Source organism: Pangasianodon hypophthalmus, chromosome 3 (assembly GCF_027358585.1).
Source record: "Pangasianodon hypophthalmus isolate fPanHyp1 chromosome 3, fPanHyp1.pri, whole genome shotgun sequence".
NCBI lineage: Eukaryota > Metazoa > Chordata > Actinopteri > Siluriformes > Pangasiidae > Pangasianodon > Pangasianodon hypophthalmus.
Genome location: NC_069712.1, coordinates 23,409,173 through 23,432,804, shown reverse-complemented (window position 1 = coordinate 23,432,804; position 23,632 = coordinate 23,409,173). Strand labels below are relative to the sequence as shown.

General features: G+C 40.1%; 2 protein-coding genes across 2 annotated transcripts in view; both read right to left on the bottom strand.

The window, feature by feature from the left end:
* Positions 1-2,382, bottom strand: part of spred2b (sprouty related EVH1 domain containing 2b) — a 29,967-nt gene extending 27,585 nt beyond the window's left edge. Inside the window, exon 1 of the mRNA XM_026941706.3 lies at positions 1,373-2,382. Coding sequence (XP_026797507.1) covers positions 1,373-1,398 — 26 coding nt within the window. The 5' untranslated portion in view covers positions 1,399-2,382. The remainder of the gene's footprint in view (positions 1-1,372) is intronic.
* A 552-nt stretch (positions 2,383-2,934) lies between these two features.
* On the bottom strand, positions 2,935-21,435 carry actr2b (actin related protein 2b). The gene is made up of 9 exons (XM_026941717.3): positions 21,224-21,435; positions 17,960-18,070; positions 13,659-13,874; positions 12,719-12,791; positions 10,604-10,740; positions 10,265-10,414; positions 7,512-7,657; positions 6,925-7,057; positions 2,935-4,464 (listed from the first exon to the last, which is right to left on the bottom strand). The coding sequence occupies exons 1-9, from the start codon at positions 21,269-21,271 to the stop codon at positions 4,294-4,296; spliced, it is 1,185 nt and encodes a 394-aa protein (XP_026797518.1). The 5' UTR covers positions 21,272-21,435; the 3' UTR covers positions 2,935-4,293.
* Between the last annotated feature and the right edge of the window lie 2,197 nt (positions 21,436-23,632).

Genomic DNA, 23,632 nt, shown 5'->3' with positions numbered 1-23,632 from the left:
CAAAAAGATATATATATATATTTGATGATATTTAGGTGCTCAGTATTTTAAATAGCGTGTTTCCAGTCGCTTCAGAAAATCAAACTTGATCCAAAATATCTCGCGCGAGCCAGATGGATGGCCGTGTCCCAAACCGAATACTGTGGTACGAAGTAGGAGGCAAAACAGTACATGATTTAGTCGCATTATTTATTAGCGGCTAGTGCGTGTCTGTGGACGCTGAGCCTGTGTAGCCTGCTGAATGGAGCGCGGCCTGGCGCTTCAGCTCTTTTATGAATGAGAGCAGCGTCAAGCGTGGAGAGAGGAAAAAAAAACAAAACAAAAAACCCTCCCTCTGCCCTCTTCCGTAGGACAAAACTGCGTTCATTCAACACTGAGGCCTCAATTTTCTGCTTTTAGAAACTTAGCCGTAAGTTCTCGCGATAGCTGCGCGCTGTATGCACGAGTCAGGTAAATCAGTCTGGAGCTCAGAAAGGCCTGACGAGAAGCCCAGAACCAAGCCTTACATCCAAGCCCTGCACATACAGTCTACATGCACAGGGAAAATAATGAAATGTGCATTAAAAGACAGGATGCTTTAGCAAAACAAGAAAACATTTTACACATGAGCTTTATCAAATTTCACTGAGGTTCATGGGCCAATAAATACAATAAAGCCAAATACATGTCAAACAAACACACACAACTTATATATATATATATATATATATATATATATATATATATATATATATATATAAAATGTGTGTGTGTGTGTGTGTGTGTGTCTGTGTGTCTTTCCCACATGCATAAACTCTGCAACGCAAATGGCAGCAAGCCTTTTTTTATGAATGAAGCACTGTATGCAAATGAGAGCGATTCAAAAGCTGGGGGAGAGGGAAAAAAACACAAATGGCGGATGCACTAATATCATTCAGCTCTCCTGGTCTTTTCAGTGTGCTGCATGTGCACAAACGTGCAAAACGCCACATAAAGTGCAGGGAAATAAAGCGAATCCCTCATTCAGAAGCTAAATGTGCACGTAAAGCTCGCGAGACGTGCACGAGAGGAGAGAGCTTTTTACGAAGATTAGTAAATGCCTTTAGTTGAAAATGTATCCGAACCGCCCCACTCGCTCCACTCTTCCTCCCTCCCCTGAGAAGCAGAGAGAGCCCCAGTCCTCCCCCCACCCCGCTTTCCAGCTCTCTCTGTCAATACAAAGCATTTCAGCAGAAAGAGTTTGTTCAACTTTGGCCAGCGGCGCGTCTGATCCGCTCGCGTTCAGCAGGCAGATGCGCCACAGGCAAGCGCGTGCACAGCAACCCACAGCAAACAACTGGCTGTGGACTCAGCAGAGAAGCAGGAAAAAAAGGATTCTGCACCGTGTACTTACTCGTTTGGGTGTGTTTCTTCAATCATTTTCTCGTTTCACCTAGCACAAAATCCCACAGCGGGTGCACTCTTTTCGCTCGTCATTGTTTCTTGCCACCCTTTCCCCCAAAATAAATCCCTCACATGTCACTGCACTACTACTGTCACTCGGTTAGCCCTTTTCGTATTCGGTTTGTTTTTGTTCTCCTCTTCGTCCCTCCGTTCCTGATGGCTTTTCGTCTCTCTTTTTTTCCTCCGGAGCTAACCAGTTGCTGATGAAAGTGGTGAAGGACGCCAAATCCGCAGCCGCGAGTGAATAAGCCCTGGTTATTCTTTCCCGTAAGGAGCATTTGCATGGATTCCGGACAGGCTGTGGTGCTAAATGCGCGGTTGATGTTGCTGAGGGTGGCCCCGTACGAGCCCCATCTCTCATTACTCCATGTTGGATTGTGCAGCAGAGAAGGCGAGCAGGCACACAGCACACAGCGCGCGCAGGGCGGAAGTGATGACGTCACAGCGCACCCCGTTCGACTGCAGGCTCAACGGCTTACAGACTGCGTCCAAACCCCTCACTGTACTTTCCACACTACTGCACACACTACAGCACACACTACACTGCTTAACCTGCTGTTTAGTACAGAAGCGGGACTCCACTATAATCTCAAACCACTGCTTTAGACACCCCGACTTTATTCCAGCTGATCCATTACCTGGAAATATTCAGCTTTACAACAAAATGAACGGCCACTGCACTAACTAGAACTGAGACTATTACTCCAGCGAATGGGTCTGAAGTGGTGCTTTTCTGTGCCTTTTCCTGCTGTTAATCAGAAGCAAAGGTGGCCAGCCAGCCCCTCTGGCTCCGTCCCAAACCGCACACTACCCCGCTAACTAGCAGCCTACGTCACAATGCAGTTGGGGTAAGATTGTGAATACTACACGGAGGCTTCTTCTGCTTTTCGGGACGAAGCCTTTATCAGTGTCCCTCCTGAGAACGCTGAGGAGTGAGAGCGGCTTTAATCAGGCTTTCTCACTTCTGACAGAGATGTTAAACAGGTCCGGTCCAAATTCCTCGCTGATCACTTGACATCAGGGGTGTTCTCAAAAAGATCATTCAATCACTGCTGTTTTCTAAACCAGATATCATCACTGCTTAGTCTGATTTCTGTCTGTCACACAGAAAGTGTTGTACACTCGAGTACTCTTAGCACACTTGACAATAGTTAATTGTTTTGGCAGTCACAATGGACGTTATCTACCAGCGTTATTTGGATGCCACCATCTGGTCAAAACAGACATTTTTACCCTTTTTTAAAACTGAGGCCATTTACACTGCATGCAGGCTATTAATCAACACAGTTTAAATAAAGGCCCCGTTTTGTTTTTTCTTCATTCTGAAAGGCAAACATTCACAGACTGCTTAAAAGTGCAAAATCTCATCATTTTACTGAACCAGTTTCTTTTGAATGAATACTGAATGAGGTTAATGTGTAAGTATTAACAACTGCAAAAACTTCAGCACACAGATTCATGTGTAAAGAGCCCCGTAAAACACTATCATGAAAATAAACAAAAAGATCCAGATTATTTAGAAATCATGGTCTTTATTTAAATCAGCATTAGGCAGTTATGCTATGATCAAAAAAAGAGCAATAGGAGATCCAGCCACATCAACTGCCCTTGGCACCAGATAAACATTTATGGAAATGTACATACAGACAGCAAGAGGTGCCTCAAGTATACATGAGGCCCCGACACTCACACATGAAAAAAAATTAACCCCATAATATTTCCATGTCTATCCATCACATATTTATTCATTTCACAAGCATCAGTCATACTAGATTCCCCCTTCGGTTACAAAGTGACTCATTTTGTCTTAACTTTACTAGACTACACACTGATGCATTCTATGCCAGACAGTCTGAATAATGCACTGCAAAAGACAAAATGTAATGCAAAAAAGGCGCGAAAAGGCTAAACAATTTCCTCATATATATATATATATATATATATATATATATATATATATATATATATATGAGGAAATTGTTTAGCCTTTATAAAAAATCATAATAATCTTCTGGAATAGCTGGAAGATGGAAAGGACTAGCTAATGCCCATTTTAAAGGGATCGTTCAGTAAATGCTTAAGATCAGGGAAGGGGAAAAAATGGAATAGAATACAATTTTAAGCTGAAAAATAGAAAAATACAAAATTAATTTTAGCCCAACACATCAAAACCCTGAGCACAAGAACTCATTAATGACAAGCACTTGACACCTGGACAAGGAGAGAGGATGACGGGGAGAGACTGAGAACTGCTTAGTGGGTCCCCTCACACAGAGAAAGATCGATGTTATGTACACAGAAGAGAAAACAATGAACTATCATTGAACTGAGTTGTTCAGTTTCACCCCACATTGTCTTTTCCCCAACAAAAATTCCATAGAGGGTAGAACATTTCAATCTTACTTTACTGGACTGGCATGACAGAGCTGTCACAAGAAGCCTTCTCCACTTTTATCAGTTTTTATCATAATGCATTAAAGTGGTAATGCGGCTCATTTTGTATTGAGACACTTTACTTTGGTGTTAGAAACCCATTCTTCGCTGCAATACTGCAGAAGACCGGCTTTGTTTTGAACGAGACAAACACTGACATAAGTTGAAATGACTGCTTGTGACAACTTTACGATCTGGTGCATAAGGATAATAACAGAGAGCCCAAAAATATGGATGCCAAACTCCTCACCTCCCTCCCCAGCAGCCCTAATACACCTCCCGGTCTGTCCTTCCCAAAAGTGATCATGTGACTCAGTGGCACGAGTAGCAGAATGCAGGAGGTGAGAGCTCTAGCGACACACAGCTGGACAGATGCTCTGGATATCCTATACGTGGGAGAGTGGAGAGGACGCAGAGGGTTTAGCAGACGCTAACAGTTTATCTGACTGTGACGCCGAGCTTCTCAAGCACGCGCACACCCTTCTCCTGATACTCCTCCCTCGTCAGCCAGAAGTTGTCCTTGTCCTTCATGATGTCAGCCAGCACAGCTCCACCCAGGAACACCATGTGTTTGCGCCGTGGAGGATCTTCAATCCGGATCTTGAATTTCTGCAGGGTGTTACATAGACACGCTATAAGTATAGTGCAAGAGGAAATTGTCTTTCTGTTCAGCACTATGAGAACATTTTTAGTTCAAGTAATTCCAATATATTATTTAGTTTTTAATTAAAATTATATTTAAATGAATACTTTTAGAAATTAATGTGTTACTTTCAGAAATTCTGTTATTAAAAGGTACAGTTTTAATTTAATTGCTTTTGTTATTTGCTAGTCTCATAACTGAAGCCATTTTAATTATATTATTTCTGGCCTGGAAAATTAGCTTCATCCTACTCCAGGGCCTCATATTGGAACTGCAGTTCATCTCACAGACAATAGAGGGCTCTAGACATCATGGACTGCTCCATTAATAGGTTTTTAATGCCCCTGACAGACAGCACAGCTTGCTTACTATATACACTTTAGGCCAGGGATATTATACAGAATATAGTAGCTTAGACCATGTATTATAGGCTACACTTTTATTATCTAACCAACAAGAAAAAAACATAGGTCTACAATGGCTACGAAGGAAACAAATGCCTTTATGAATAAATATTTCATATTTCAAATCCTGGCAAATTGTGACTGAATGATGACTAATTTATGGTCCTGGAAAATAACAAAACTGTCCAAAAAACTCTTAAATAGCACTTAATGTCATAGGTAAAACAGTCCTATAAAAATGCACTTTGACAAAATGCATTATACCACAGCTTAGCCGAATTCTCAAATCTGAATTACAGCTTTATATTAATGTTCTTAATGGTTATATTAATGGTCTAATATGTTATTTGTTTCTATAGTAACAGTACAGGTATTTCAGATGCTCCATATAAGCCAAGCCTAAAAGTAAACGGTTTTTAAAAATGTGTTATTGTTTAACAAAGAAAAACACAATCGTTCATATGGTGAAGTCTTTCGTTAGGAGATGTAATTATGTAATATTTACGGAGGAAGTGTGAGCGAGGGTCAACACTTTGTAACCGTCACGGCGCTTTGTAAAGTTTCCCAGCATGGGAAAGTTTTTGGGACAGAGGAGCTTACGCTTACTGGTTTCACCACAAGCTGCTTTTTTTATCTCATTAACTTCAAGAGAGAGAAAAGGAGATACTGGGGAGGGAATGGTTGTTTACCATTGTTATAATGTAAGTGCTAACAGGAGCTAACATTGTCTCACGGATGTTCCACAATATTTAATGTAACTATAAACCGTTAAAAGCATGGTGTTATTCATTAATAAATACAAAACTGTAATCGCTGGCAAATCACTGCTGAATAAGCATAATAACACTTATAGCACTAATAACACACTCTGGACCATGCTGCTATACAAAAATAACCTGCTTTATGTTGGGCAATATCACACCACACTGGCATGTATTATTTTTGTATAACAGCCTGATCCGTCTTGTGTTATTCCTTATGTAAAGCTGCTTGTAGAAAACTAATAACAGTATAAAAGACAGTTGCATATGATTCTGCAAATTCCCTCTATCTGAGCCCTCTCTTCTATAAAAGCTACACTATAAAGGACGGAAGGGCACAAAAGTTGTATGTAAGCAGACAATGTGTTACTTTAGTGAGGTTTAGTATTTAATAACACCATTAGGGAACACAAATAGCTACAATCAGTCAAACCTTTATGTCCATAAGATGTTCAGTAAAATGGCAGGATGATTATGGCATTTATTAGACATATTCTTGGATTCTTTAAATACTACAGACAAGGTCAGGATTACTTTAGCTAAACCTGCCATTTTTCAGGTTATTTTCAGAGTTGCCCCAGTAACTGATCTAAAATTTGTGCACTCCTTCGGGCATGAAAATATCCAGAATTTCATGAATCTCACTAAGCCTGCTTTCTGGAATGGACCCCAGCAGTACTCAACGCCAGCCCTGGAGGTTTTCTTTCCTCCTACACACCTGATCCACCCCATGAAAGTCTTGACAATGGAGAAAACTTTAAAGACTGTAGGGCAAAGAGTTCTTTTTTCCTTTAGTTTCCTACTCTGTGAAAGTTTAAAAACAGTTGGCATATAAGGATCTCAAGAAAGAAGAGTTAATGAGATTGTACACAACAGATATGCTGCCCAACCAGATCAGCTGATTCAACAAGCAGCTCAGAGTTTCCTTAAAATGCTTTTCCAAGCTAATTCTAAATTCAGAGAGCAAAAATTTGAGTCAGAGCCCAGGCTGTGTGTGTGTGGTGCCCAGGTCTTAGTGCTGTACCACTGGCCAGCTCACACACAGACTGCCAGGAGCACTCAGAGTTCACACAGTTCCACCTGCTGGTCAAGAGGCAGTACTTCAGCAGATTTGCTGTGCAAAAAATAGCAAGAAAATGTAGGTGTGATGGTACTGGACATTACGCATCACATGCTTTTAGAAAGTACACAAAAAATAGATAGCATAGCATAAGCGTGTTCCTGATGGATTTTAGTTTTGTGTTAGATTGAGCATACTCACAGAGAGCTTGTCCACATCCCCTTTAAGCACCCGCTCTAGATAGAGCTGCTTGAGTTCCCTCTCCAGTCGGGAGGGCAGGCCTGGATACATGGTAGAACCGCCTGAGAGAACAATGTGTTTGTAGAACTCAGCCCTAAAGGAGAGAAGGAAAGGCACATTATATCAAAGAAAAAAAGAAATTTAAAGGAGGGTTAAAAGGTGCAGCTGGTAATGTTGCTGTTGAATTCTCGAATCTGATTGGTCAGAAGGGGTTGATCATCTATAACAGCTGCTCTGAAAAGAGTTTGTCATGTCAGGCTCTGTGTGTGTGTTAGGGGTTGCATAGAATAGTTAATCAACACATTCAGTAGTGATAAGGAGAGGTTAAACTTAACTTACTGTACATACATTAATATAAACATCTATGAAACAATAAACTTGGATTAAGAACACCAGAAGGGCCAGAGTCCAGCACAGTTTGGCGATTTCCTTGCTCTAATATCCGATTCAACTCATCACTTACCAAGTTTTAATATGAGTTTTATATAAAACTGTCCTAGACTCTGACTACCCAGGACTTGGGCACCTCTGAAATAAACTGACTTTACCTGGTGTCGATGTCTGCTGCCTGAATGGTGTTGAAGAGCAGCTCAGCCACTCCCACTCCCTCCACGTTAATCAGATGAGGCTGGAAAAGAGCCTCAGGTGCCTCAAACCTCTCCCCTCCGACCTTTATCACTCTGCCATCAGGGAGCTACAGAAAAATAAAAAACAATCTGAAATTAAAGAATATTTATGATAGGACAAGTCAACCAGTCAATTTTAAATGTCATCTTAAAATTTCCACTTTAAACTGCAGTGTCATGTAGACTTCAGTTTGGTTCTGCACTTTCTATCCAGCAGAGATTGAGCAATATTAAAGTACTTCAAAATTTGTCCTTCTGTGTGTTAGTATATGGATAGAATGTCACTTAAAAAAAGACTTTACAATCAAACACTCCCTTCTGACTGGTCAGCTGGACCTGAGCCACAGGTCTGAGTGGGATCCCAGAGTCCAGCAGTGATGAGAAGATGGCGGAGTGTTGCGTGGGCACATAAAGAGTCCATTGAGGGGTGTCCAGATGTGGAAACACCCAGCGGCCCAGCTGGGGAAGGACTGTAGCCACGCAGGAAATGATGTTACATGCTAGTTAAGCAGCTCTAATGCCACACTGACCTCTTTGTTTCACCACTCACCATTTTTTGGCGTCACTCCCCCATCAGTTCTCTCTTTAGGAAAATGTTGGGGGAAAAAAGCGAGACCTTCAGCGGAAAATTCTACTCCCACACTCACACAGGCATGACAACAGAACAAACTATTGGTCAGCAACCTCCTCCTCTCCTTCACAGAAACTCATCTCAAACCTGTTGCTGTGCCAACTGATGCTTGTCCTCTTGTAACTAGCCGAGTCGAGTCTGTGTGTAATGCCAAGTGCACACTACACAACAGTCAGAATCTCACAATCACTGGCCCTTTCATACTACACAATTTTAACTGCTTGTGATCAGTTGTATGGTGGAGGTAGTTGTGCGCACAGACAAGGTGCACACGCTAAACATGATCTTTTACCTGGAGAGATCCCTTTCAAAGCACTCCTGATCCCAAATCCTGCTTTATCATGAAAATAATAGCGAGAGCTGTCAGTCATATGATTCTGTGACTTTGTTAATGTTGTGTATAAAAACAAGAAATAAGGAGATTGTCTATTCTGCAAAGAGAACCAGACATATTGTGCAAAAGATACCTATTTTTACACTGTGCACTCTTCGCAACAACCATTTGGGTACAACATGCCAAATAATTTCGTATAGAAGCAGTATTATTGTGTTTACTCACTTGTCCTTGCCTTTCCACAAATACACTATATTGCCAAAGGTTTGTGGACACTTGACCAATCACACCCATATGTGCTTGTTGAAAATCCCATTCCAGTCCCCCTTTGCTGTTATAATAATCTCTACTCTTTTAGGGAGACTTTCCACTAGATTTTGGGATGTGGCTCTGGAGATTTGTGCCCATTCAGCCACAACAGCATTAGTGAGCATAGGGTTGGGTGAGGAGGCCTAGCATGTATTTAGCATTCCAGTTCATCCCAAAAGTGTTCAGTGGGGTTGAGGTCAGGGCTCTGTGCAGGACACTCAAGTTCTTCCACACCAATCTTGGCAAACCATGTCTTTATAGACCTCACTTTGTTCACAGGGGCATTGTCATTCTGGAACACGTTTGAGCCCCTGAGTTCCAGTGAAGGGAAATCTTAACTGTACAGCATATAAAGACACTCTGGACAACTTTGTGTTTGTGGAAGGCCCATATGTGAGTGTGACGGTCAGGTGTCCACATACTTTTGGTCAGTGTATCTAGTGTATAGTGTATCTATTGATGATTAACTGGAACTGCAGCACATGAGAGCAGATGAATCTGATTTCCTCTCAGGCTCTCATTGGCTGTTTCTCTTTAATGTAACTAGTTGCACAGGGGTTCACACTATGTCTAATCTAATCAGATCATCTGCTGGTTACAAAGATAATTCCAAATTAATTCTACAAACATTCAACCACTTGGTTTTGTGAAGAGACAACCCAAAAACATAATGTGGGAGCATAAAAAAGCGAGTAGATTTGGGTTCAACCTGACAAGTCAGGATAAGAAAATGCTTTACCATTAAATGGTAGACATGACTAAATAAGGAATAGCACACTACAGACTGTGTGGTTATATGAAAATAGCTCAGGCTGGGGTGGTGTGATACATTACCACCCTGAAGCTGATACCACAGAGATTTGCCAACAATTACAGCATTTAATCTATTAATGCATGACACCACGCATTTTACCGGTTTATATTTAGATTAAATGTTGTGTAATGTCCATCAGACAAGTTACTCCCTCTGATCATTTACATTATAGCCACGACACACAGCCGTTCTATCACCATGGAAACCATTACAAAGCACTAACAACTGAGACTCTATCTAAAAAAAAGATCAAATAAATGTCTCCTAACAAAAAACTTCACCCCACCAATGATTATATGGTTTTCTTCTTTGTTAAACAACACTTTTTTTTAATTTGTTTATTGTTAATCTTAGATCATGCAGAGCGTCAAGCGTACAAGTCCCTGGGTATGAGCTGTTACTATAGAAACGATAACGTATTAGAATGAGCTCATTAATATAAACCTATCGTTCGTGTTACAGCCGGAAATACCGTCCAAGCGGAGTGGTTATAGAAAAATAATGCACATCTTCTGATCAATCAGATTTGAGAATTCAGCCGTGCGTATTCTCAATTTTGTGTATGTGTGTGTGTATTTTGGACTGACCGTGTAGGATTCCACTAGTACAGTAGTCTCCAAAGCAAGCTTCTGCTCCTGCTCGATATTGTATCCTACATAACAGAGTTTCTCCTTCATCATGCGCACGGTCTCAAAATCTGCTGAGTGGTTGAAAGCGTATCCTCGCAGCAGCAGCAGCTGGAGAAAAATAATACAAGCACAATGCTCTATTAACTGCCAGCTTTCAACCAGCGAACACTTACAGCCTACATCTAGTCCCTAACACCAGATTAATAACAAAATCTAAGCGCTTCTGGATTACTAAACTGTCCAAAATTAGAATATATCTTCTAACTGATGCCAAGTCCAACAAGCAAAAGTGAGTACCTTTATAAGATATCGAGTGATGTCTCTCCCTGCTATGTCCAGCCTGCGAGTTAAATGAGGAAGAGAGAAGCCTTCGTATACAGGGCAAATGTGGGTCACACCATCACCTGAATCCACCACGACTCCCGTTAATAGACCTGAGAATCAGAGCAATGCAGCATAATTCAGGGGGAAATTACAAGAACATTCAAGCAGACAAATACTGAAGTCCAATTTCATAGTTATAGTGGGCAGAAAAAGTCTACATATCCCTGTAAAAACTGCAAATTTCTGATATTAAAATAATGAAACCAGATAAGTCAAGTCAGATCTTTTTCCACCTTTAATACTGATATTGAAACCAATAAAATTCAAGTGAAAAACAAATAGAAATATTTTAGGAAAAAAATATAGCACTCATAGCCACTTAGGCAACTTTTCCACTTGCAAAAATGCTCCAGATCTATCATACTGCGAGCGGATCTCCTCTGCACAGCCCTCTTCCTCAGGTTTCTGATAGGATTTAGATCTGGGCTCTGATTGAGTGACTTGGATTTTTACTTTTAGTGACTTGGATTTGTGCTCTGGTTCACTATAATACTGGAAGGTGAAAAATTTCTTAATCTTCAGCTGTCTGAAGCCTGCAGGTTTTGTGCCAGAATAGATATAGAATATTAATATAATAGATATAAAATAGAGCTATCCATGACTCCCTCCATCTTGACTAGAACCCAAGTCTCAGCTGAAGAGAAGTCGTCCCATAGCATGATGCTGCCACCATCATGCTTCACTGGGGGTATGATGTTCTTTGTGAACATCAAGCTTTCTTGTTTTTGTGCCAAACATACTGCATCTTTTAGAGTTATGTCAAAAAGTACTTCTTTAGTCTCATTAGACCTCAGCTCATGTTGCCACATGGTTTGGGGTGATTTAGGCTGATTTGGATGTTTTTCATGAGAAAGGGCTTCCATCTAGCCACTCTACCCCATAAACTAGACATGTGCAGAATATTAGAGACTGGCAGCCTCCCTAATAAGTTTTCTTCTTGTCCTTTTGTCAATTTTGCAGGGACGTCCTGTTCTTGGTAATGTCACTATGGTGCCCCATTTTCTCCACTTGGTGATGATGGTCTTCACAGTCCTCCACAGTGCACTATAGGCTATTATCTAGCGAATTTTTAGAGTAACCCAACAATAGGCAGTTGAGAATCGACAACATACAGTCATCCAGCATACAGTCTAGCAGCTCGTTTTGTGGGGTTTTAGACGTACCTTCAACTGTGTTTCTAGCTAACCAGGGTTTACAGGTTTCAGCAATATTTCCAGCTCAACAATATCTCAGAAACTACACAAAATACTTTAAACCAACCCAAAAACGATGGCCTAGGAAAATGGTGCCGTTTCTCAGCCTTTGAGTGGGAAACAAGTACGTCACACGTATTTCTGATGTACAGACGTTATCCACTCTATAATTCCCCTTTCCCTTTCACTCTTTGCAATATATTCTACAGCAGAAATGGGTCTACACATCATAGACACACTGTTTCTACTTACACGTTAGCATTTTACAGAAATTTATTAATACATTTAATTCAGATTATCTGCCATAAAAAATTGTCAAATATGTCAAATAACAACAATTTTTAAAATTGTCGGTGAGTCAAAATAAGTGATTAGTATTCCAAAGGAATATAAAATGTATGGAGTTGTAAATCAGGACATAAATGAAGATTACTTTTTGTTAAATGGCTGATATAAATGGTGGGGCTCCACCTGCCCCATGGACGAGCAGCGACTGGTGTGCACACTTATGCAACCAGGTTACTGTAAGTTTTTTCTTTTTTTTTCTTTTCTCTAAAAGGTTTCTATTTTTTTCCACTTAAATCTTGTTGGTTACGATATCATATTAAGGATAGAAAAAGACCTGACATGATTTATCTTTATTTCTTTTTTACACCACAAAAATCTGGATTTTAACAAGACTTTTTTATATCCACTGTATGTGTATTTGTTCATATTTAGGTATGTTTATGTAGTATGAAAGCTAGGTGGCACAGAAAGCTTATATACATGCAATGTTTACAGCGAAGTTGTATCTAAAATGTGCTGGTTAAACAATGGTGATGTGGTAACATACCTTGAGCATACAATGTGAGAACAGCCTGAATGGCAATATAAACCCCTGAGAACTGATACGTCTCAAACATAACCTACAGAAAATATAAAACAGACAGATTAATTAGTGTTCCCTTTTTTACTGACCACATATACAGTGGCAGTGCACAAAACACCTGATTTAGTGCAAAGCCTGCTGGGGACTCAGACATGAGATACATGCAGATACTGATGGGGCCAATAAAAAAAATATATACCCCATGTTTTATGGAATACTCCAAATAAGTCTATCCTTCTCTCTCTACCTACATAGAGACATATGTATATTGTCTACCTGATAAAGAAACCCAAGGAGTAACTGCAGTGTACTTCAATAATGGTTGTACAAGTAAGTTCTGAATGGTACATAAAATTTCCAGAGACATTTTTGACAACCTCCTACAGCTTTGGAAGCACTTTGCTTGCACAGCTGATGAAGGACATTTGTCTGAAAGGTCCTGTGTCACTGGAAGCTCTTCTCAAGTAAATATACATTATATGGCCAAAGGATTGTGGACGCCTGACCTCACTAATGCTCTTGTGGCTGAATGAGCACAAATCCCCACAGCCACGCTCCAAATCTAGTGGGAAGCCTTCCCAGAAGAGTGGAGCTTATTATAACAGCAAAGGGGGACTAAATCTGGACTGGGATATTCAACAAGCACATATGGGTGTGATGGTCAGGTGTCCATAAACTTTTGGCCATATATCATATCAAACCAATTCAGGGCAGTCTGTCAGCAATCTGAACGCAATAAAATTTCACTTATTCAAGCCTATATCAAATACTTTACCTGTTTGTAAACATGATTAAGCTGCTCTCTCTTATGTATTTGCTGATTTTTAGTTCTCTTAGACCTGCTGGTACTACTGCACTGAGAATGGTGTGAACTGTGTAGCGTTTTAAAGGGTGATGTACATACCTCGATGATCTTCTCACGGTTTTTGGTGGGATTCATGGGGGGCTCGGTGAGGAGAATCTTGCAGTTGCGTGAGTCAATGTTTAGTTTCTCTGGACCAAAAGTGTAGTCCCACAGGTGCTTCATGTCATCCCAATTCCTGACAATGCCATTCTCCATCGGGTAGTTCACCTCCAGCATGGAGCGTAGCTCACTCGCCTCATCACCCACCATCAGGTCCTAAAAGGTCATGGGTTAAAATTTACTAACACTTACTTTGCTCATCACTTCAGTCTTTAAACTTAGACAAGATGTGTAAAGAAATATTCCACACTTTTTTAAACTTTAATCTCTACCTGCTGCATCCGCAGTGTATGAGATATACCACAAACAACAATTTCAACATGTTTCCCTGTTCTGAGAAAAGAACAGAGAACCTGCATACTCACTCATAATGAATGTCTAATGGCAGTTGCTAGAACAATGGTTCTTTTCTCAGTGCAGTTAAATTTGTGAAATTTCATGCCCCTGTATGCTACAGATGCACTGAACAGTGATTAGGATGAAAAATGCTGTTAACATTTCTTTAGAGGACTAACACAGCAGTCGGGAAGAATCGCACCGAATCCAACCTGCACTTACGGGATGTCCATGTGACAGCACAGCTGCCATCATGGACAACATAAGCAGCATGTCCATAAGATGCACACAGCACTGGGGTCTTTGCATCGCAAACCTGACTCTGTCTTCCACCATTTGCACTGTGGGTGACTTATAAGCCAAGGAAGGTTCCGCTGTGGCTCACAAGGAGCATTAGCATGAGACGCGCAGCCACTGAGATGAAATGGATGGATAGCCGGATAAATCCCTCCTCAAGGGGGCTTACTATCATTAGTACAGCATGCACTGAACACAACTCCCCATGCACTGAAATCCGTTAGGCATTTTCACACACGCAATCACACACACTAACCCTATTGACCATTCTTTACTCTTGTCAGGTTTTGCAGTACCCATAACCTATACTCAAATTCACCAAGTGGCAAAATTGAAGTGAGTAATAACTGTAACTGTAATAATCAGTGAGCCCAACTCCTGTAAAGCTGAGCTGTGTATCAAATCACATGTACTCTGTATTATTAAAAGATGATTTATAAGAATACATCAGTGCTTTGTGTTCAATTTGAGAAAAGCAAAAACACACAATATAATAAAGACCTGAATGATGTGCTATATTTTCTGAACAAATGGATCAGTGGATACTTTTTGCACTAACCCGTTCTATCACGCACCAGGAAATGAAAGGAGAAGGGTTTGTAACCAATGTAACCAATAACAGACAGAACTGGGTCTGCAGTGCAGCTCTGTTTCAAAACTGTCACTGTTAATTAGATAGCTATCCACCATCAGACTGCACTGAACACAATCCTGCACCATTGTTTAACACCAATTCTCTTTGAATGGGAATTTCCCACCTCTAAATCTACTCATTATTGAGTACACCATCTTAATAATTGCTGTCACACTATGTCTTTTTTTGTAGACCATAATACTGACACTAGCGCACTGACTGTTTGCATTTTCACACCGAAAGGTGCAGTGGAGAAAAGCAGAAACGCATTACTCCAACAAGATGACTCCCTTTTGTGTTAAGGTTTTGCAATCTTTTGAATTCATTTTTATCTTGTTCCCTACATGGCACAATCAGCTCCAATAAATAAACAAAACTCCACTCATAGTCAAACCAATAGTACTGCTTAGCTGCATGAACACTGCAGTCTGCACAGAAACCTAAAAGACATCAGTGACTGGGTAATAGAGTGCACTACCATGAAGTTGATGGCTTGTCTTTAACTGAGAGTGGACATGTTTAAGCCCACTCACTCCTGTATAGACAGATATATTACATGGCCAAAAGTATTTGGACACCTGACTTAATCCCCCCTCCAGATTTAATCCCCCCATGCTGTTATAATAACCTTCACTCTTCTGGGAAGGCTTTCCACTAGATCTTGGAGTGCTGATGTCGGGTGAGGAGTCCTGGGGCGGAGTCGGCGTTCCAACATATATGGGTATGATGGTCAGGTGTCCACAAACTTTTGGCCACATAATGTACTCTACTACCTGTTCTGACAAACCCTTATAGCTTTTCATGTTAGTGCGCTTATTTTCAAAAATACTGCCTGTGCTTTGACTCTGGAGGGGTCTGGCAGCACTGTGTTTTTAGAACAACACCCTACTTAAAATCCACTTGTCTACCCTGCTTCCTGGGCACTACAGGCTTATTTGACCTACACCAATGTCATCTGCCCTGGAGCTCTGTGGAATTATGTAATTGCACATTAAGGAACTGAGAACAAGGATCAAAAATAATTTTTTTTTTAAACTTTTTTTTGTAGTAACAGTCAATGGCATACATCAAATTGGCTAACACTTCATACGATACCTCAAAAAAAAAAAAAAAATGGCCCAGGCACTGACTACTTAGACAACAACAAAACTGTACTCTGGTGGTGTTCATTTAAACCAAATGCCCAAACATTAAACTCCTTCCGTCTTAAGGCTGACAGAGCAGAGAAGAGGAACTCGGTCTATGGGGTTTGGTGTGACTTTGAGGCATGACCATATTCTATGAAAGACACCTTTCAGCTTTACAGCTTTAAACTTGTAGCCACAATGTAACAGCATTTCCTTTTGTTAATAAAAAGAAAAGAAATACTGTGCCAAGAAGGAGTGGTGATGTGGATGAGACAGGCTATGTATATAAAAAAATAATGTTAGTTACAACTGCAAAAACAGCAAAACAGACAAAAAATTTAAAAGCAAAAATGTATAAAGAAGCAACAAACAACAAATATGCTGTGAGTGAGATGAAATTCACAAACGTAAGAAGAATTAGACGAGCCACGGCACCGAGGCATTACTACGGCATTGACTTTTCTTGTTGAGGTATGCTGCATGATGCATCACACAATTCTCAACAGGCGATTGGTCCAAAAGCACACATCAGTCTGCACTTACCATCTTTTTTTTATTCTACCTCAACACGTGAAGAGGAGAGAGAGAGAGAGAGAGAGAGAGAGAGAGTGTATAAAGAGGAAGGATGAAGAAGACAGTCAAATCATGGAAAAGAACAGAAGCTAACCTGAGCTAACATTAACTTACACGTATGAAAAACTGTTAGCAAACTGACTGATGGCATCCAGAAGTGTCTAAATCAATCATGCACTCAAAGAAATGCAAGATTATCTGATTAATACACAACCTATAGGTAACATAGAGTCATGGGAAAAAGTAATCCTTCTTAATCCTACTCCACAATGATTAAGCAGCCAGGTGTTACAAACGAGGTGCACAAAATTAGTTAATCATCAAGAAGTGTGACTACCTCGATAAAAACCAGAACTTTTGGCAGTTCAGTGTTCTGGAGCACTCAGGGACGTGTCTACATCATGCCAAGACCTCAGAGAAGCAATTGTTCCTGCTCATCAATCTGGGAAGGGTTATAAGGCCATCTCCAAACAATTTGAAATTCTATAGTGAGAAGGATTGTGACCTACAGGCCTCTGTAAGCACATTAAATGTTTATGTTCATGAAAACACAAACAAAGAAAGACTGAACAAGTATGGCTTTCATGGAAGGGTGGTAGGAAAAATGCCCTTCTCTCAAAAAAGAATACAGCAGGATGACTTAGATTTGCAAAATTACATCTGAACAAACCACAAAAGTTCTGGAACGATATCCTTTGGACTGATGAGACCAAGGTGGAGATGTTTGGTCATCATGCACAGCCAAACACAAAACTAAACATAGCACATTACCACAAACACCTCACACCAACTGTCAAGCATGGTGGTGGAGGGGTGATGATTTGGGCTTGTTTTGCAGCCACGGGACCTGGGAAACTTGCAGTCATTGAGACAACGATGAGCTTCACTTTATACCAGAATATTCTTGAGACAAATGTGAGGCCAAAATTTCCTCAAAAGATTTGAGAGACTGATAAACTCCTACAGAAGACATTTACTTCAAGTTATTGTTGCTAAAGGTGGTTCTACATGTTACTGAAATGTGTTTGTTGCTGTCATCTGAGGTTATCTGTTTGTTTATAGAAGTTGGAGAGGATTGTTATTTAGACCCTGACAACTAAAAATATAGAACTGAAGGACGGTGTACTTTCTTTTTCCCATGACTGTATATTATTGACAATAATGTTCTTTCAAAATTAAATAAATTGAACAGTTCTTGTATCATTTCAACAATTCAGTGGAAATAATTTTTCAGTTTAAGAAAATGGGCAAGTTGTGGACCGTCTGGAACTCACCTTAATCTCAATGTTGCCAACTTTAGCTGTGGAGCGAATGATAGGCCTGCCCACCAGCGCAGGGAAGATGTGCTCCGGAAAGTTGGAACCTGCATAGCCACACTTCACAAACTACCCATGAGGAAAAGAGAGAAAGAGAGAGAGAGAGAGAGAGAGAGAAACAGTGAGGGATGGGAAAAAGATTAGGAAAAGTCAGTATTTATGTCCCAGGGCAAATTATCTTAAACCTGTTTCAACTGAAAAAGACTAGGCTGTTCAGTGGTATCTTTATTTTTATCATTAGGTAAAACTGAGAAGGGGATTATTTTAGAAACATGTCTACAATATTCACATACATTTTCAAATAACAGTAAAGAATGAGAGTTCAATCTCAGAGTAATATCAAATACACATGTGACTGTGCAGTGTGAGTTTAGGGCTTTAAAATTTTATATATATATTTTTTAAAGTTATAATTTGAATATATATTGAAGAACTACTCAGTGCCTCTTGGTCAATAACCTGTACTTCATACAATAGTGAGATTCTTAGATTTCTTGGCCCAATCAATTAATAATCTGAATACTAACAATATTGCTTAGGGACATTTTATATGCTTGTATTAAGCTTATTCTGATGTGGGTGTGGGCAGTACGACAATATGAAGTGATATCTGATTGCATCATTGGTACTGTCTTAGAATATTGATCACCTAAAATCAACTCCAGGATTGTTTGCACCTTTCAAAAGAATGGGCAAAAAAGACTAAACATTACACACATTACACTGCATTTATCAAGATGGATACAAATGGATTTATTCATTAGTAGGTGCATTTACACATGAAATTTGGTATTCATGAAAATTCTGTAATATTGGAAAAATGTTTATATCCTACCCATGCTCCATTACAGCTTTAATAAAACACTGATAAATGAGGCCCAATGATTGAGACACTTTTAAAAAAGAAACCTACCTTTTCATACAATCATACTCATAAAAACTACTACAAATAGTAACTGAAAGCAGTATTTTATTAAACACTGCACTACTTAAGAGAACTTGTGTTTGGAAAAATACTGTTTAAAAAAACAACAAAAACAACATTTTGAAAGCTGAAAATATCACTTATTGCATATGTTTTTAGGTCATTTTCCTGAAGGGTGAACAATAATTATAAAATTGTAAGATTGTAATTAGTAGTTTTAGCAATTACATAATTCTCAATTACTTATCAACTGCACATTTTATTATAATAGTTAAATGAGTCTTGGACAGCTGGTAAATAACCAATAATACACAGACCTCACTTTAAAACATCTGCCTTAGATGATCGGCTATTTCTATTCACTTCTGTCACTTGTTTATTTTTTAGCATTATATCATTAAACAGTCATGTGTGGTGTATATATACTGTATGTCCTGCCTCTCTTCCCTTTTCTGAATTGCCATGGATGTATAAAGGGGACATTACATGAGCTCTAATAATCGTGCTTAAATATATATGATCTTTATTTGAGACTGTCGGTGATGAATTGTCTGCCTTACATGGTCATACTGCGTAGGCTGGAGTGAGCACAGCTTCTCTCTGCTTTAGGCTGTGGCTTTTAAGGCCAATCTCACTTCCTCCTGATTCATCGCCTGAAAACTGTCTGCCTTCCACTGCTGCACTTCCTCTTCACAACAAGAAAGTGTGTTTTACAATGAGAACCAAACCTTGTCCAAAATATAACCTTACTGGCTAGTCAAAGAGTTACATCCAGTGTTGCCAACTTAGTGACCGTCACTAGATTTGGCAATGTTTTGGATGCCTTTAACGACGTTTTTTTTTTTTTTTTTTTTTTTTTTTTAAATGAGCCTTGCGAAACATTTAGCTTTTTGAGCAGATGTTCACAGCTGTCCTGCGCTTGGAAAGGCTCTCTAGCTCACACCACAGCTGATGATTATACGAGTTGAGACAGCAGGTTCGGTGGATTCACCAGCAGGATGTAAAGCCTGACTGATCTGCACTTGATGTCCTCAGCAACCAAGCACTGATCACCACTGTCTACCTCACTCACACACTTCTTTGTTTTATCATTTCTCCTGAATGGGCTTCTTGGCTGTAATACGTAATAAAAGCGAGTTATTCCATCCATAACCATCTGTTTCTTTTGTGTCCATTTCCCAACTACTCACTACCACTGCTTCATTCTGGCTGCATTCTTGATTGAAAAGAAGGATTTTTAACACAGATGGTTTGAATCCACTGATAAACAGGTTGTGGTGTCATTTTCTATTGTGATAAACCTCAGTTCTCTGCTATTCCGAGCGTCTTCAGGAAATTATTCTTCACACGATTTGATATGTAAATGAGCCCGTGACGTCACTGGGCGACTTGTGAGAATGCTCTGCCTTTTCTCCCTTGAGAAGAGCTGGAAACACTGATTACATTTCATTTCCCATTTTTAATGTGTCTAGTATTTACATGACGAAATGAAACCAGTTGGTGCAGTTTGGTGCTCACTATAAACTCGACATGTTCCATTCAACGACAAGACAGTGTGTGTGAGAGAGAGTGAGAGTGTGTGTGTGATGAACTGCATACAGGAGCAGACAGGAGCCTGACACACCTGCTCACTTTCTTCAGCAAACTAGCAGCAATGCCAGAGGTGGCTAAGGAAGTCAGGTTAACTCAGCAGCATCAGTGTGCACTCTCACAGGCTAGCAGTGAGGTGTAATGGCGCAGATGATAGAACATGATATGTGGGTCACTGTAACACCGCACACTCACACAGCTAGTCACAGTCCCACAGCTGACACCGCAGCTCGCTAACTAGCCAGTGCTGGCAGCTATGTCACTAACGCGAACTGTCCAAGACCCTGCTTTGACTCTGAGTGTTTGTCCCACTTCGCTATCAAATTATTTTTATTTTATATTTTTAACAACCTCTAAGTTTCTGGCAACTATTTCAAAACCAAGCGCATAAGCACGTCCCTTCATAAACAAGGCGGAGAGCTAACGGAGACTAGCTGTGAAGGAAGTTAGCTAACTGGCTAATGTTGAGAGAAAATTATAAAACTGGATGCCTTCATTTCTAAGACAAACGTAGTACAGCTGTATCATTCACCACCCTGATTATTCGCAGTTGAGGAAAGGTCTCAGTTTCAAGTGCAACGCTGCTATTAGTAGGGCTTTGACAGCAAGCTAACTATGCTAACTTCCTGTCAGCGTCCATTCTTTCATGTTCTGCGGCTTATTCAAAATGCTCGTAATGAGCTGAAATGTAAAAGCAGGAGACTTACCCCAGTTCCGTTATCACAAACCACCACTTTCCTGCCCTGGCTGTCCATTTTTCAAAAGGTAGGAACCGATAGATTCTGATGAAGTTTAGGAGCAAACTAAAGCTATGCCGAACAGCAGGTTTGTACTTCCTGCTGCTGCTGCCTCAGTGCCTCAGTTCCTCAGAGGCACTCAGTCAGTGTGCTGCCTCCCTCTCAGCTCTGCTCCACCACAGCCTCCACTCACCTCATCAAACTCTGCCTCCAGACTGTAAAACCCACAATAAAAGGTGTTCACAGTGGATCTGCGTTTAGTAATGTGTGAGCTATGGTGAAATGTGGTAGAGCAGTTTTGGGAGAAACACCTGGCAGTGTGCTGTCACTGTTACTGGTCTTATGGAGTGTTCTATCAGTCACAGAAATATTCATCTGCTGAGTGTGTGACAGCATTGAGTGTAAACTGAGCTGCTGTCAGAGTTTTTCTCAGGTTTTGGTGATGGGGAAGCACATTAGTTAATACAGGACACTTTTTTTTAGTCTTTCTTTCATAGTTTTACAAAATTTACAAAATGTCTATAGTTTTTTTAGTCTGATACACCTGTAGCATAAGCATAGCTATATATCTGTAACATAAGATTGTATATCAGTTCTCTATGAGTAACATATCAGATTGGAAAAACGTTAATAATTCCATCAATACAGCCATAATATAGCCGTAGGAATTACAGCAAAAAATTCGGGGAAAAAATCATGAGATGAAATGAAATATTAGAAACAATCTAAATAAGTTTTTAATAAAATTGTTTTAGACTGGCAGTCATTGTGAGGCCTTGATAATTCCACTGGAATTCACTTCACTACGCTGGTTGTGCTCTTTCACTCAGCTGCTCACTGCATTTCTCTGCCTTTTTGCTTTTCTTCTCTCTTTCTCACTCCTGAATGAATGAATGAATGAATGAATGAATGAACACATTGATGATCTCTATAATGATTTATGCAGAGAGAAAATTGATATTATATCTGCCACATATTATCTTACTGACTGAATAATAGATATTACAAAATGTTTGAAAAACCTTCATGTATAAAAATAAGTATAGTGTGCACCCTTATGAAACAGCCTGACATCCAGTGAAACCCTTATATTCAGTGAAGCAGTTAAAATCCTGTGATTGTGTAATCCCTATCTTAGTGCATGCCTTACAGGAGCTCCCTCTGTTTTAATGCTTTTCCCTGAACCCATTTCTGCTGTCATGGTATGTCATGTCTTATTGTAATCATGTTTTATTGGTCAAGGTGCGTTTAGGCAGCACATGAGAGATCATGGTTTGCACAGAATTCCAGCAATGATGTGAACCAAACGTGTGGTGCTAATTGTGACTAGTATGTATGCTGCCTTGTATCAAGTCTTGAAGAAGGATTTGTACTGTAACTAGTTTGATGGGTTGCGGTGGAACATGTTTACACAATGGAAGCTGACATTCACAAACACAGGCTTGTATGAAAAACATGGCATTGCATTAAAAATATGAGGAGTAACAAGACACCATGTAAGTATTGTTTGCAAAGTTTAGCATTTTACCTAAACACACCTAATAAGTATAATATCTGGCTTGCTAGAACTAAAATAGCAACAGGTCTTCCAAGTAGCACTTTCCAGACTCGGATTAGTTTGTTCTGCTTACATCTGAAATTGCAACACATCAGCTTGTATGTAAATATCAAATAGTGTGTAAAAAAAAAAACAAAAGCCATATGGTGTATGCCTCGCTGATTTTTTTCCATAGGCTCTGTGGTAAACATGGACCATCACTTATTAACCTTTAGTGATAAGGTTTCTTTACCTCAGGTCCATGAGGTGGATCACATAAAAAGATCAACATAAAAAAAACAGAATTTATAAGACAATACCAAGTAACATAAATGTTACAGAACTCAGACTGAAATTTTGCCCAGTTAAACTGCAGCACGTGTAGGAAGATAGTGCATGGCAGAAACCAGGCCTGACCCTACAGCACAGGTTAGTGGTGCAGTGGCTGTGCAGTGGCTGTGCAGTGGCTGTGCAGTGGCTGTGCAGTGGCTGTGCAGTGGCTGTGCAGTGGCTGTGCAGTGGCTGTGCAGTGGCTGTGCAGTGGCTGTGCAGTGCGCCATGTGCTGCAGAATCTAACACACCCACTCAGGGGCGGAGCGTCAACGCTGCTAATTAGCTGCTTAGATTAATCAGGTGTGATACCGTGCATTCAAGTGCTCTTGGGAAGTTCGTGTTTACGAGTTGGGAAGTCGTAATTACGAAGTAGGTGCGTTCAGGTCACTTATGTCGGAGTAAGATGGCGGTGTACCTTCTCTTAATTAACTACAGAAAAAAATACGGCAAGTTTTTTTTCACTCTGCTTCTAGGAAATGAAGAATATAGAATGCATATCAGGTGTGTTT

Coding starts and splice junctions, on each gene's coding strand:
- actr2b (XM_026941717.3), bottom strand. CDS start 21,271: ATGGACAGCCAGGGCAGGAAAGTGGTGGTTTGTGATAACGGAACTGGG. Junction 13,875..17,959: donor TTGGCAACATTGAGATTAAG/GTGAGTTCCAGA, acceptor ATGACCTTTTAG/GACCTGATGGTGGGTGATGA. Junction 10,415..10,603: donor TCACTCGATATCTTATAAAG/GTACTCACTTTT, acceptor ATTTTTCTCCAG/CTGCTGCTGCTGCGAGGATA.